Source organism: Syngnathoides biaculeatus, chromosome 13 (genome assembly GCF_019802595.1).
Source record: "Syngnathoides biaculeatus isolate LvHL_M chromosome 13, ASM1980259v1, whole genome shotgun sequence".
In the NCBI taxonomy this organism is placed as follows: Eukaryota; Metazoa; Chordata; class Actinopteri; order Syngnathiformes; family Syngnathidae; genus Syngnathoides; species Syngnathoides biaculeatus.
The window spans coordinates 28,255,417-28,267,715 of NC_084652.1; the positions used below are offsets into that span (position 1 = coordinate 28,255,417).

Consider the following 12,299-nt stretch of genomic DNA (forward strand, 5'->3'; position numbering starts at 1 on the left):
TTAGCTCTCGAGCGGGCCCGGAACACCTGAAAAAAACTTTTGAAATGGCCGACTGTCCTCGTCCGGTCCTCAAATAGCCACAGAAAATCCCTTTGTAGTGATTCAGAAGTCAAAAGGCGCAGTCGCCCGCTCGCCCCTGAAACCCGGCGGGATTTTCACAGGCTCCGGCACTCCCGTGACCCTTGTGAGGATAAGGAGTTTGGAAATTTCAGGCCAGTCCACTAAAGAGTGTGTGTGGGGGGGGGGGTTATTTTTATTTTGTACACTTTTACCCCACACGCTGGTCTTTTTCGGAAAAGAAAAGTTTTTTTTTTTAAACATTCCGACTTAATCACAATCGCACACTTTTTGTTCATAACAAATGTCACACGGCCACTTGTATTTTATTTGATTTTTAGGGCCCGCTTAATTGCTTTTCTAATGGGTGGCAATAATGTTCCAATTTGTGCGGTTGGGGCGGCTCCTCCCCACGTAGTCCGGAAGATACAGCAGTGTAGTCGGCCCGTGTGTTCATCGAAAGCGCCCTAAAAAAGTCGATTTGTGTGTACACAGCCGGAACATTAAAGCCGTGTCAATAATACGGCAACATAAAAAAAAATGTAGTCCATATAAATTGACTGAAAACTGTACTTCAAATCACACTCTTGTACGTAGTTGAATACAAGTCAAGCGTTTAAAAATTGCAAAATGTTGTTGAGTGGGTTTTCCGTGCAAAAAGTTTTGTTTTTGTGTGTGTGTTTTTTTTTTTTTTTTTTTTAAATCCGAGATTCTTTGGCACAGCACCGCGAGGGGGCGCCTCAGACGGGCATCGTCCCTTTCCCCGCGACGCTCCTTTTGATGGCGGACGCCGCCACGCCTCCCACGAAGCGGATCCCGGCGCTCCCCCCGGGCAGCAGCGACGCGACGTAGCCGACGACGGCGGCCACCTGCGCGGCGGCCCCGAGCGCCGTCAGGGCGGTGCTGTGCAGGCCGAGCGCGGCGTAGAGCGTCCCTCCCAGGGCGCACAGGTACACGGCGACCCCGGGCGAGGAGGTCAGGCCGGCGGCCATCCGGCCGGGGCCGCGCAGGACCGCCGCGGACGCGATGGCGAACGCGGAACCCAGCGACCAGAGCAGCGCGAACTTGCGGGCGTAGAGCAGCAGCAACGGGGCGTAGAGCGCCGACAGGCAGAAGCACAGCGCCGACAGGGCCGCCAGCGTCCCGGAGATGGCCAGCCGCTGGCGGCGACTCACGCCCGGCAGACATGGGTCGGGCTCGGCTGACCACGGCCAACTGCCGCCGGAGCTCTCAGCCGACGACGACGACGACGAAGGGCCGCCGCCGCCGCCGCCGCCTCCTACGGACCACCGACCCAACCAGCTCCGAGTCTCGGGGCCCGGCTCCGGGTCCCCGAGCTCCACCGCGGTACTGGAAACGGACTTGGACCCTCTAGACTGTGACAAATACTCCTGAAGCTGCCGGTTCAACTCCGCCATGACTCCGATCCGAGGCGTCGGTAAGATTTTCCACGCGGTTTCTAGGCGGGACGCGCCCCTTCTCCGATATGATTGGCTACGGGAAACGCGTGGCTGCACTGCGATTGGCTGTTTGTCCTGGCACGACACGCCTTTCCGTTTCAAGACGGGAAAAGGAGGACGTGACCGTGACGTGCCGTGACGTGACGAGTGAAATTCGTTCCCCACGCTTCTCCCGTCCAAAACCGTTTGAAGCCTCAAGTTTACTTTAGCCTCGCCTAATTGTTTGGAATCGGTACAAATGTGATCCATTGCCGTGCTTAATCCGGGGACGGGCATCTCGACGCGGGACCGACCCGTCCTGCCTGGAAATGGCGTGGGAAATTCAGAAACGTAATTTCAGAAACAAATTGTCGTAGCGACATAAACAAACGAGGCCGCGCTTCTTCCTATTCCCACCAGTACAGGACGGGACGCCGATTCAAACTGCTCACAAACATTTCTTTTCTTAATAGCGTTTGGATTTCGAGAGGATTTCATAAAATGGATGTGCAGTCTAAGCTCACCGCGCAAAACGGCAAAATATGATCACATGCATGAATGGGAAAGGTTGCCACTAACATGCTGAGCTTATTTAGAAATACTTTGAATGAGTGAGCCCGAACCACTGACGGAGAATGAAAACTGGACTCTCCCACGGTCAACGGGCTCTGACTTCCGGTCAGGGGAAGGAAAAAAAAAACCTACATAGAAGCCACTTAGCGGTGAAAAGTTGCTTCTTTGCGACCGCCTGCACGTTTTTGACAGCCAACAGCTCAACAAAAAGGCTCGACTAACGTGTTGCGATGAAATTCGACGTTATTACGTTTCATAATGTACAATTGGAAGCATGTCAAAGGACGTCAACTTTCGAGGAAGATAGTTATGCCCTGACCGGAAGTTGACCACGCGAAAGGGGCCGGTGCGCGCTCCACTTTTTATTCGACGTCACTGGCCCAAACCTTCAATATAACTTCAAAGAATCCTCAATGATGATAGCAACAACGTTTTAGTTTTTAATTAGAAGTAACATGTACAGAACAAATGTACGTTTCACCTTAATATCTCTTAATGTATCTTTTAACAACGTGATCACGGGAAGGATGAAATTTATGACTGCCGATCAAGTGGCGGCTCCGTAAGAGCCCGATTTTTTTTTTTTTTTTTTTTTTTTTTGATTTCATATTTTTCCTGCAGTCAACGAGGGCACAAATGGAACCGTGACGATGTCCCCTTTTTTGCCCAGAGCGCAATGACTTTTGTTTTTGCTTCTTGCGTATCTGATCCAGAAGGCAAAGCAAAACATTTTGTTTCTTTCTGGCTGGCATCTTTGGCCGAATGTGGCAGGCAGCGGACGGGCCTGACCACCAAGTCCGCCGATTCGGGGGCTAGAAACGGCTCCATCAGCGCAGTTTCTTTAGTTCCCATCCCGGCTGTCTCCGTGCGAGAGGCGGGGCGCGCCCTCGACTGGTCGCCAGCAAATCATGATTTCAGTTTTTCAAGTGGGGGGTCGGGGGTGAGTCCAAATTCCCTGGCGTCGTGTGGAAGCCTATTAGCCCCCTAAACCCAGGAAGTGGTTGGGCCATGGGGCCGTGCTCAGCAGCAGCATTGAGGAGATTTTGTTTTTGGTGTCACACTTCCTTGCAGAATTGTTTGGAGGATTTCCCAGCACGAGTGGTCTGGTCGTGCCACTCCATTTCAATCGGTTTGAAGTCTCGAGCCCACTCCCCCCCCCCCCCCCCAAGCCATTGAGAAGCGGACCTGCCGACTGAACATTCACCTCCGGGATCTTCTTTGACTGAGCGACTTTGGTGGTTCCATCAGTCACAGCAAGTTGTCCAGGCCCTGTAGGAGTGAAGCAGCCACCATGTTTGACTGCCATGCTCTGGTCCATGTACAGCAGATGTGCCATCCCAGAAGCTCAACTTTCACCCCTTCACTCATATAATATTGTCTCAGAAGTCTTGCGTTTTGGAAAAGTGGGAAAAGCCTTAATGTTGTTTTTGGTCAGCACTGCTTTCGGCTTTGAAACTCTGCAATGGAGGCCATTTTGCGCCAGTCTTGTTATTCTTGTGGTGTCATGAACTCTGACCTCAACTGAGGCAAAGGAGACCTGCAGTTCTTGCAAAGTTTTCCCGACTTCTTTTCTGGCCTCCCGAACGAGTCTTTACTTTTGTCTCGGGGGGGGGATCTTTGGTGTCCAGCTAGTCCTGGGAAGGTTCGCCGCTGTTCCCGATTCCTCCGCGTGAGGATAACGGCTCTCCCCGTGGTTAGCTGGAGTCCTAAAGTTTTACAAATGGCTCTTGCGAGTCTTTCCGGACTGCCAGATGTCCACTACTTGCCAGTTTTGGGATTTCTTTGGATCGTGTCATTGGTTGCGGCTTGTTCACATCTGTTGCCTGACTTGATTTCGTCGGTGCAGATTCAGTTTTAGGGATTGGGTCTGTGGGGAATCGGGTTTGGGCGAGATCAGTGAGAATTGACCAAAAGTTGCGACCCGCCATGATTCATTTTTGATTTAACGGGGGGGGGGATTAGTATTTCCACGCAGGCCCAGTCAACCTTGAGTCCCCCCCCCTCCCCCCTATAATAAACGAAATCACCATTTAAAAACTGCATTTTCAGTTCACTTGGGTTGTATTTGTATATTTCTTTGATGATCTAAACATTCAAGTGGGAAACCCCCAACCCCACATGCGTGTCTATATGGGTGCCGCCACCAAACCAAAAAAGTTAAAAAAATGACCCTTTTTTTTCTTCATCAACATGATGAAAATAATTATTTGGTCAAAAAGACGATGCTGATGTCATATTGGTAAAGTGGAAGATGATGACATGTTGCTGATGCAAAAAAAAAAGAGGCGTGGCCTGGCCTATCAGGGCCTTCGTGGGAACATTTCATCATGGTGGCCACGCCCCCACTTATCTGCACCGCGCGTTGACTCCCGAAGGCGATAAAAAGAAGGACGGCAAGTTTGCATTTGTGATGACGGCCAGCGCGGGGGGAGGTGAAAGGTCACATCTCGCTCTTGACGACATGAAGCGACCCGACGGCGTCAGGTGCCCCCCGATGATGACGACGATGGCGACGATGGCGATGATGATGATGGCGGTGATGGCGGCGAGCAGCGGCCGGGAGGACCGGCATGACGGCGTGGTTCAGGTAGGAATCGCCTGCGCGCAAGTTTTTGGGCTGGAATGTTTGGGGAAAAGAAAAAAAAAATCCCTCCGTCGTGATTTGGGAGTCGGGAGCCACGAAAGACTCGGAGCAAAGATTCGCTCATTGCGGGATCCGACCAATTCTGCGTCGGCCGGTTCGGGAACTAACCGGGGGGGGGTTCAACTCCCGTTTCTGGGAATTGGGGAGCATTCCGTGAGGTGGGTCGTCGTCGTCGTCGTTGTTGGGAGTTCGACAGGAGAGTCTCCGCTAGGATGAAGGGCAGAGTGGGGAGGCCGGCCACGATGGACAACTGGAGGTGGCAGAAATGAAGATGCTGACGATTCGGATCAGAAAGCAGCTCATTAGAGGGATCCTTTGGAACAAAGAAGAAGAATCTAAAAAACGAGTCAACGCCGAGCACCTCAAAGACGTGCTAATAGCACTCGGCTCTAATAACGTCGACGGGGAGACCCGTACTGGCTAAACGCCCGCCGGCCGCCTTACTACATATCCGACGCAAACCGAATCCCGCTTTCTCCCGGCAGGACTCGACGCCCTCGGACGGATCGCCGCTTTCTCCTCGGACCTCCTGGATGACGTTCACCAAGAACTCCCAGGCGCAAAGTAAAAACTCCCGAAGAACGGCAAAGGTGAAACCGAACCCGTCGATCATCTTCAGATGTATTCCGAGGCGCGTTTGCGCCCTCTGAAGTCGTGCGGCGATGTCATTGCGTTTGCAGGCTGCTCCCCGGGGACCCCCCGTCCCCCCGCTGACCCCCGGGTCCAGACGGCGTCCGCAGCGGGTCCTCGACGACGTCGGCGGCGGGCTCGCTGGTACTGTCGCAAGTTTGAGATGTACGAGTGTCTTTATTTACGTTCTTATCTGCAACGTTGATCTGGTCCGAGACGCTCCGGCGAAAATAAGGATGCGGAGGAAGGAAACGCGTCAACTAGTGAACGCGGAGACAATCCAGCGTTAAGGGGCCAGATAGACTGCAATCAATGAAAAGGGGACGACGCCGACGTCGTAGTACTGCACCCTCCGTTTGGAAATGGGAGCGCAAAACCTCAACGAGCAGCTTGTGGCAGCTAGCACGTGAGCGAGCGCCAACGGCAGCGGTGGCGGCGGACTTTGCGTCCGTATTGGCTTTTCCGCCCCCCCAATAAATAAAAAAAAAAAACAGCTTGTGTTTGCTTTGCATTCACTGCCTTTTTTTACAAGTTTTTTTTATACATTTGAATCAGAATCAAGAGCAAGAGCACACGCTGGTTGGAGCTAGCTAGCTAGCTAGCTAGCTAACTAGCTAGGAAGTACCCTAAAATCAACAGGAAGTTAATGCAAGTAAAGTTCCCCAAAATGAATCAGAGGTGGACGGACAGCTCATTTCTTTTCCAAACTGAAAGATGATTATTATTTTTTTTCCTTTCATATTTTGGGTCAGCTCCTTCATTGCAGCTAATACGGTCGTGTCGATCAACCGCAGGCCCGTGTGCTTCGTCTCCACCGGGGGGCGTGTCGCGTTGCCCCCCACGGGTCCCCGCCTCCTTCGTGGGGCTCCTCCGCCGCGCGGTGGAAGTGGCTCGCCGGAGCTTGGTGGAGCTCCGCCCCTTCACTCAGGTGAGGTCGTGACAAACGATCCGGTCGACGGCTCGCGGCCGCCTGTGACCTCTGACCTTTCAGGCACGCGGCTACCGACGCGGCGGCTTCGACGTTAGCGACGGACGCTACGCCGCGACGTTGAGTGGCTTTTACCTGTTCACGGCGCGACTCCGCCTACGTCAGTCATGCGACGTCGTCGTCGTCGTCGTCGTCCTCCACGGCTGACCAGTGTTTGTGTGTGTGCGCGCAGAGTCAGGCGAGCGCGTTCACGTTGGCCTCGGCGAGAGCGTGAAGGCGGCCATCTGCATCGAGTCGCTTTGCCGCAGCAAGCTGTGAGTAGAACGCACGCACGCACGCACGCGAGCCGCCGTCACGCCGGCTTGTGAGCGTCTGCCTCGTCTTCTCCTGCAGCTCCATTGAAACGGTGGTGGGCGTGGCCAGCGTGGGCGGAGCCTTCAGCATGACTTTGAGCGGGACGCTCTTCTTACAGGTAACGGCGGACGAAAGCCACGATGCGCATGAGCGCCGTTGCCATTTTGTCTGTGACGCAGGCCGGCGAGTACGCGTCCGTCTACGTGGACAACGCCACCGGCGCCCGCGTCAGCGTCGCGGCCGACTCGTTCTTCTCGGCGACGCCGCTGGCCGTCTGAACTCACGTCGCTTCCCGTTTGGCCGCCGCCGCCGCCGCCCTTTCCCCGATGACGTCGAATCCAAACGGGACCGCGCGCTCGAAAGCACTGAAAAGAATTCCGTCAAACTCAAGAGAAGATACTTCTCCCTCGAGCGTCCAGCCTCGTGTTTGTTCATTTAGTTGTCCGTGCGCTCTTTCCGCGAGCCTTCATCCATCGTAGACACGTCGTCGTCAGCTGTGGGAAATGAATCAAGCGGGCAGGATCGGGTCTTTCATCAGAATTGCACCCGAGGGGCCCTTTTCTTCCTAACGTTCACTTTTCCAAGCGCACGCTACTGACGACCGGCATTGCTCGTGGGACAGCACGGCGGCAGGGGCGTGTCAAGACAACGCGGCGATCTGAGCGGCTACCGTCGGACGAGCGACGGACAGGTCGGAAAGTTCCGTTGTACGCATGTCAAAGAACGTCAACTTTCACGTGAACCAATTCCCAAAGCAACCGCGCGCCGTCCACTTTTTATTCGACGTCATCGGTCGTCGGCTTTCCCGCCCGTGACCCCCCCCCCACTTCCTGTGACGTCACGCCGGCTGAGCGGTCCGGGCGCCGCTCTGCCCCCCCGGCGGCGAGGACGACGACGCCTTTCCCGCGATTCGAGCGGCTCGGCTCGCTAACGTTTCTGTGCGCTCGTTTCAGCCGCGAGCCAAACAAGTCATTAAAACATCAAAACTTGCCATGCGGTGCCAAAGGAAGAGAAGGTGAAGGAAGACACGACTTTTGGCACCATCCAGAAACTTCCGTTGCCCGTTTGGACCAGAAATTGCCGACAGACTTTCTGAGGTCCGCTTCACCGGGGCTAACGACAGCGTTACACTTTGTGTGAAACTTTCCACTTTAGACAGGGACGCAAAAAGAAACCTTGGCAATCAAAAGAATGTGAGTGACATATTTACACAGTAAAACATTTGGTGCAATTTTTATTGAGCAAACGATGGAATTCTTGTGAAGTGGATTTTGCGCAATACTTCAGTTTGGGTAGCACGCGACGCTGCTATCATCGCGTTAGCGGATATTAAAATCTCAGGTGCAATAATTGCGAGCTCAGTCCATGAAAGTCAAAACGTTTCCAGCTCACTCGCGCCAACGTTACGGAAACACGAGAAGAACCGACGACGCTACGACGCGTCCCTGCGCGGCCGGTAGCGGAAGCGCACGTCGCGGTCGGGCCGCAGGACGCCCAAGCCGGCGCGGCCGACGTCGGGCCGGGCGTCGGGTTGCCCCGCTTCCAGCTGCAGGTCGAAGTACAGCACCAGCAGACTCACAAACTGTTTGATCTCGTTGACGGCGAAGAATCGGCCGGGGCAGACGGACGCTCCCGAGCCGAAAGGCATCAGGTAGTAGTGAAGCTTTTGTCCGTTCTTGAAAAATTCAGACTTGCCTGCGAAGCGGTCGAAGCGAAACATCTTGACGGGAACCACAAAAAAAAAAGGAATGAGGAATCGCCAAAGAGTTCGGCCGAGACAGCGCCGCCCACTGGCGGTTAGCGGTACCTGCGGGTCCTCGTAGATGCCGGCGTCCATGTGGACGCTCTGCGGGTACAACGCGACGATGTCGCCCATCCTCACCGGTACGCTGCGCTTGGCGTTCAGACGCAGGGAAAAGTCCTCCTTTGCCACACGGATGTTGATGGACGCCGTCGACAGGCGCAGGCTCTCCTTGATGGCGCTCTCTACGAGGAGCCGCAGGAAGTCACGCAGACGTGGCTGACGGGAAGTTTCAAACCTGCTGGGGGGGGGGGGGGGGCAACGTTCCATTAAAAGCTATTTACCCAGAAGACTCATGTCGTCCAGCTGCCGCGCGCTGAGGGCGACGTCAACGTCGGTCGTGAACTCGGCTTCGCCGCCCTCCGCCGCTCGTCGGACCTCGCGGCTGATGGCGCCCAGCGCCTCCGGCTGCCTCAGGAGGTGGTACGCGACCCAGAAGGCGGCCGGCGCAGTGTTGGCCACCGACGCCCACAACATAGCAAAGTGGTGCGCTGGAAAAGAACAAAATGTTTGACGTCTTCGCTCGCCGACGGGCCTCGGATGCCCCATCCCGTTCATTTTCCGTCGCGCTCGTAGTTTGGAAACCCAAAGCCCGCTTTCAAACCGGTTGGGTCGGGGGCGCCGGAGGCATCCCGGCTGACTTCCGACTTGCCGCCCAATCGCAGGGCGGAGCTGTTTCTAACGCAACTTTGAAACACTAAACCGTAACCCGGTTGGGGATTCTGACGGCTTCCCAGCCGGTCAGGATCAAGTATTCGGCGAGACCACACTGGCAGGGCTTCATCTGCCAATCAAAGCCCAAGCAAGCGGCTGGTAGACGAGGGTCACAAGTGCTTCCGGGACGCGGCTGACTCGCGAGACCTGCTTGGTCGACGTCCCTCAGCGCCGGGTGCCGCTCCAAGATCTCGGCGCGGCGCCTGATGAAGCGCGAGACCCCCTCCCAGCCGGACATCTCCCGCGGCAGGAAGCGGCGGATCAGCTTTTCCCGGACGCCCCCGACGCGGCCCAGCAGCCGGACGGGAACCCCGGCGATGAGCAGCGGGAAGACCTCGTCGAAGCGGGCGAAGTCGGCCCTCAGCGCCGCCGTGTCGGCGTGCCGGAGGCCGTCCGGCGGGCGCCCGTACACCGTGAGGAACGTGGCCTCGAATACGACGCGGACGCAGAAGTCGTAAAGGCCCGCCGTCCTCCAGGCGCCGTCCGGGCGCAGGTGGTCCTGGCGGAACAGCGTCATGAGATTTGCCATCATGCTTTGCGTCAGCGGCGCCAGGTGGTCTCCCCCGAGGAGCCGGAAAGAGCGCCGGATCCGCTCGCCCAGGCCCGGAAAGGTCACTTCCGCGACGGGCGGGTATCCGAAGGCCGGCGGCGCCGCCCGGCCCGCGAACTCGTGGAAGTCCAGCTGGCGGCCGTGCTTGATGACGCCGGGATACATCAGGGGGTCCATGACGAAGGTCATGTAGCGACCTGCCGGACGACGACCTCGCATTAGACGCCGGAAGCGGAATCTGTTCGGTTCGTTCGCTGCACGGAACCGTTCTGGCGCTTTGCCGTCGAGTCGGCCTTCCGTCCCTGAGGTACACGTTCGGCCACGTGCTATGCGTCGTGGACGTTTTAAAAAAAGAAAATAACGACGTTGTCTCCTGGCTCTCTCTCTCTCGTTGGGCAAGCCCCGGACGGTCGGCTTCGGCGGTGGCCGCTGAGCAGCCCCCCCCCCAGTCGCGTTACTTTTTCTGTCAGCGTCTTTGAGTGTCCCGAGAAGCGTTGCACAAGTTGGGCTAACGTGGCTTCATACATTTAACATTAGACGATCGTACGCCCGCTTCTGAATGAACACGAAATCGAATAGCGGATCAGCTCTCGTCGCCGGCGTGACGTGACGGGTGCGCCAACCTCCACGCCAAAATACAAACACCACACGGGCTGATCTGAAGCTGATCTCACTGCGCTCAAAGAGCAAATCATCTCACAAAGTGGTCCAGCGGCGTACCTTCGCTACAAACATTCTTTCCTTCCGCTCCCGCAAGTCGCATTTTTGACTGACGTCGACCCACCTGCGATGTGAACGGTGAAAACGTCTCCAAAGTTCTTCTGCTGCGCCACCAAGAACTTGAGAGCGTCTTTCCTGAACTCCAAAGCTTTGCCCAGGAACGGAATCCAGCCGTTGATCAGGGGAGGTTCTCCCGCACGTCTGCCCCCCCCCCCCGGACGGGAAACAAACAAGAAAACTTCACGTCACCGATGCCAACGACACACACACAACACACTCAAGCGTCTTCATGAATGAAAGAGGATCGAAAAACCTGCGTCGATACCTGCCCGTCTACATTTGAGCCGAGTTTCTCGCAGAGGCAAAAGGACCCGAGAACGGCCCAAGGCCCGGATTTAGCCCGGCCGGCTATTCGGTGTCTGCCAAAGAGACGGTACTGGGGGGCGTCGAGGGTGGGTCTGCTTCGCAACCTTCCAAGTCCTGGCTCGCTCCTCTGTTTCCACGCCGATTCCTCGAGGGGCGAGGAGCGAGGAGGCGGGAGTTGGGGCGACGGAGACCATCCCGGCCTGCGTCGGCGACCTCATTTTGCAGAGACGCCGATGTCGTCGACGTGTCGGAAATGAACCGTTTGCGTGACTAAATTCTTAGCTTGACCGCAAATGCGTCCATTCGGTCGTCAAATCCAAGCAAGTGTCGTTTCGTTTCCACCTCAAAGATTCGCACTTCTACGGGCTCAACTCACACGAGCTCACGTCTACACTGACGGCACCGACGGATAACGCCACGCCAAGGAGATCGCGAGGGTTCAATCCTGAACCCGAAACGCGCTGATGCATCGCTTTTGAACGACGTGCGACCCAATTCATCTCTTAAGCGTTTAAATGAAGGAGATTTTACATCTCGCATGACTCTTGTAAGGAAAAGTTCCTACTAACAGAAATGTCTTGTTCTTTGTTTTGAATGTCCGACTGCTGGAGAAAAACACTTTTGAGTGTTTTGACGTACTTGGCCAATAAAGTGGATTCGGATTCAATGCAAAAACTCAGAAGGCGCTTTTCTTTACTTTTGTGCCGACATTTGATCAACTACGAGACAAACCTTGCCTAAAACAACAAAATCAGAGGGCGAACTTTCCCGTTTGAACTTTTCGCAGGGCAGCTGATTGGAAACAGTCCCCGTGTGTGTGTGTGTGTGTGTGTGGGGGGGGGGGGGGCAACGACACTTCCCTGGATTTAAACAACGTGGAAAACAACTCGAGGTGAGCCCTCATCGCCTGTTTTCGAGAGAGAAATCGTTGGACTCTCTCGAGAGCCGTCCAAGCTAGTGGCGACGATTCCCAGGAATCCCACGAACCTTTCTGGCAGCATCGAAACGTCACGGGAGTGGCGGGGGGCATCCCAAACAAGTGTTGCATTTCTCAGACATAATCGTGAAAAATCAAACAAAAGCCTCGTCTTTTGATTGGGGTTTGTGCTTCCATTGGGCGCGTTGCACGGGAACACGGCAACCATTCCTAAAAGCGCCTCAAGCGAGGAAGAGGACAAAAGCTTTCAACTCTGGTCACTGACCTCTTGCGGCGTCTGAAGAGGAAGACGACCAGGACGAGGACGAGGACGAGGACGATCAGCAGCGCGCACGCCGACGGCGACAACATCTTGGCGCGTGGAACAGGCTGCAACTGTCACTTCCGGTTACCTGCTGGAGGCGCGGTTTAAATCCGCATGGCGAATATTAACCGTTTACATCTTTTCCATCATTCTGGTACCCAGATACACACGTACGTGTTGGGTCCGTCCGTCCGACTTTCGCATTTTTAGTCCGCATTAACCACGATAGCGCCTCCTGCAGTTCGTAACAAGCAATGGCTTCATTGCGTGGGCAAGGACCAA

General features: G+C 55.4%; 3 protein-coding genes across 7 annotated transcripts; 1 reads left to right on the forward strand and 2 right to left on the reverse strand.

Annotated features, from left to right (window-relative positions):
• Positions 1-16: 16 nt before the first annotated feature.
• On the reverse strand, positions 17-4,457 carry sft2d3 (SFT2 domain containing 3). The gene has a single exon (XM_061839389.1). It carries the CDS (start codon positions 1,791-1,793, stop codon positions 798-800), a length of 996 nt encoding a protein of 331 aa, XP_061695373.1. The 5' UTR covers positions 1,794-4,457; the 3' UTR covers positions 17-797.
• si:ch1073-184j22.1 (erythroferrone) lies at positions 1,361-7,647 on the forward strand. 4 transcript variants are annotated; one of them, XM_061839390.1, is made up of 9 exons: positions 1,361-1,495; positions 4,445-4,656; positions 5,199-5,303; positions 5,394-5,508; positions 6,096-6,271; positions 6,335-6,431; positions 6,504-6,585; positions 6,665-6,743; positions 6,805-7,647. In XM_061839390.1, the coding sequence occupies exons 1-9, from the start codon at positions 1,474-1,476 to the stop codon at positions 6,901-6,903; spliced, it is 987 nt and encodes a 328-aa protein (XP_061695374.1). In that variant the 5' UTR covers positions 1,361-1,473; the 3' UTR covers positions 6,904-7,647. The 4 variants fall into 4 exon arrangements, with proteins under 4 accessions (XP_061695374.1, XP_061695376.1, XP_061695375.1 ...); XM_061839392.1 differs by having other exon boundaries at positions 6,138-6,271; XM_061839391.1 differs by having other exon boundaries at positions 5,394-5,487.
• A 200-nt stretch (positions 7,648-7,847) lies between these two features.
• Positions 7,848-12,254, reverse strand: LOC133510909 (cytochrome P450 7B1). 2 transcript variants are annotated; one of them, XM_061839388.1, is made up of 6 exons: positions 10,736-11,968; positions 10,475-10,611; positions 9,288-9,887; positions 8,711-8,917; positions 8,433-8,611; positions 7,848-8,345 (listed from the first exon to the last, which is right to left on the reverse strand). In XM_061839388.1, exons 3-6 carry the CDS (start codon positions 9,877-9,879, stop codon positions 8,058-8,060), a joined length of 1,266 nt encoding a protein of 421 aa, XP_061695372.1. In that variant the 5' UTR covers positions 9,880-9,887; positions 10,475-10,611; positions 10,736-11,968; the 3' UTR covers positions 7,848-8,057. The 2 variants fall into 2 exon arrangements, with proteins under 2 accessions (XP_061695372.1, XP_061695371.1); XM_061839387.1 differs by lacking the exon at positions 10,736-11,968 and adding an exon at positions 11,979-12,254 and having other exon boundaries at positions 7,849-8,345.
• Between the last annotated feature and the right edge of the window lie 45 nt (positions 12,255-12,299).

What these genes read in the sequence shown, in the direction of transcription:
- si:ch1073-184j22.1 (XM_061839390.1), top strand. Translation starts at nt 1,474, where the DNA reads ATGACTCCGATCCGAGGCGTCG. An exon ending in TACTGTCGCAAGTTTGAGAT is followed by an intron (nt 5,509 to 6,095) that starts GTACGAGTGTCT and finishes ATTTTGGGTCAG; the next exon opens with CTCCTTCATTGCAGCTAATA. An exon ending in CACGGCGCGACTCCGCCTAC is followed by an intron (nt 6,432 to 6,503) that starts GTCAGTCATGCG and finishes GTGTGCGCGCAG; the next exon opens with AGTCAGGCGAGCGCGTTCAC.
- sft2d3 (XM_061839389.1), bottom strand. Translation starts at nt 1,793, where the DNA reads ATGCCCGTCCCCGGATTAAGCACGGCAATGGATCACATTTGTACCGAT.
- LOC133510909 (XM_061839387.1), bottom strand. Translation starts at nt 12,064, where the DNA reads ATGTTGTCGCCGTCGGCGTGCGCGCTGCTGATCGTCCTCGTCCTCGTC. An exon ending in CTCTTCAGACGCCGCAAGAG is followed by an intron (nt 10,612 to 11,978) that starts GTCAGTGACCAG and finishes GGGGGGGGGCAG; the next exon opens with ACGTGCGGGAGAACCTCCCC. An exon ending in GCATCTACGAGGACCCGCAG is followed by an intron (nt 8,346 to 8,432) that starts GTACCGCTAACC and finishes GTTCCCGTCAAG; the next exon opens with ATGTTTCGCTTCGACCGCTT.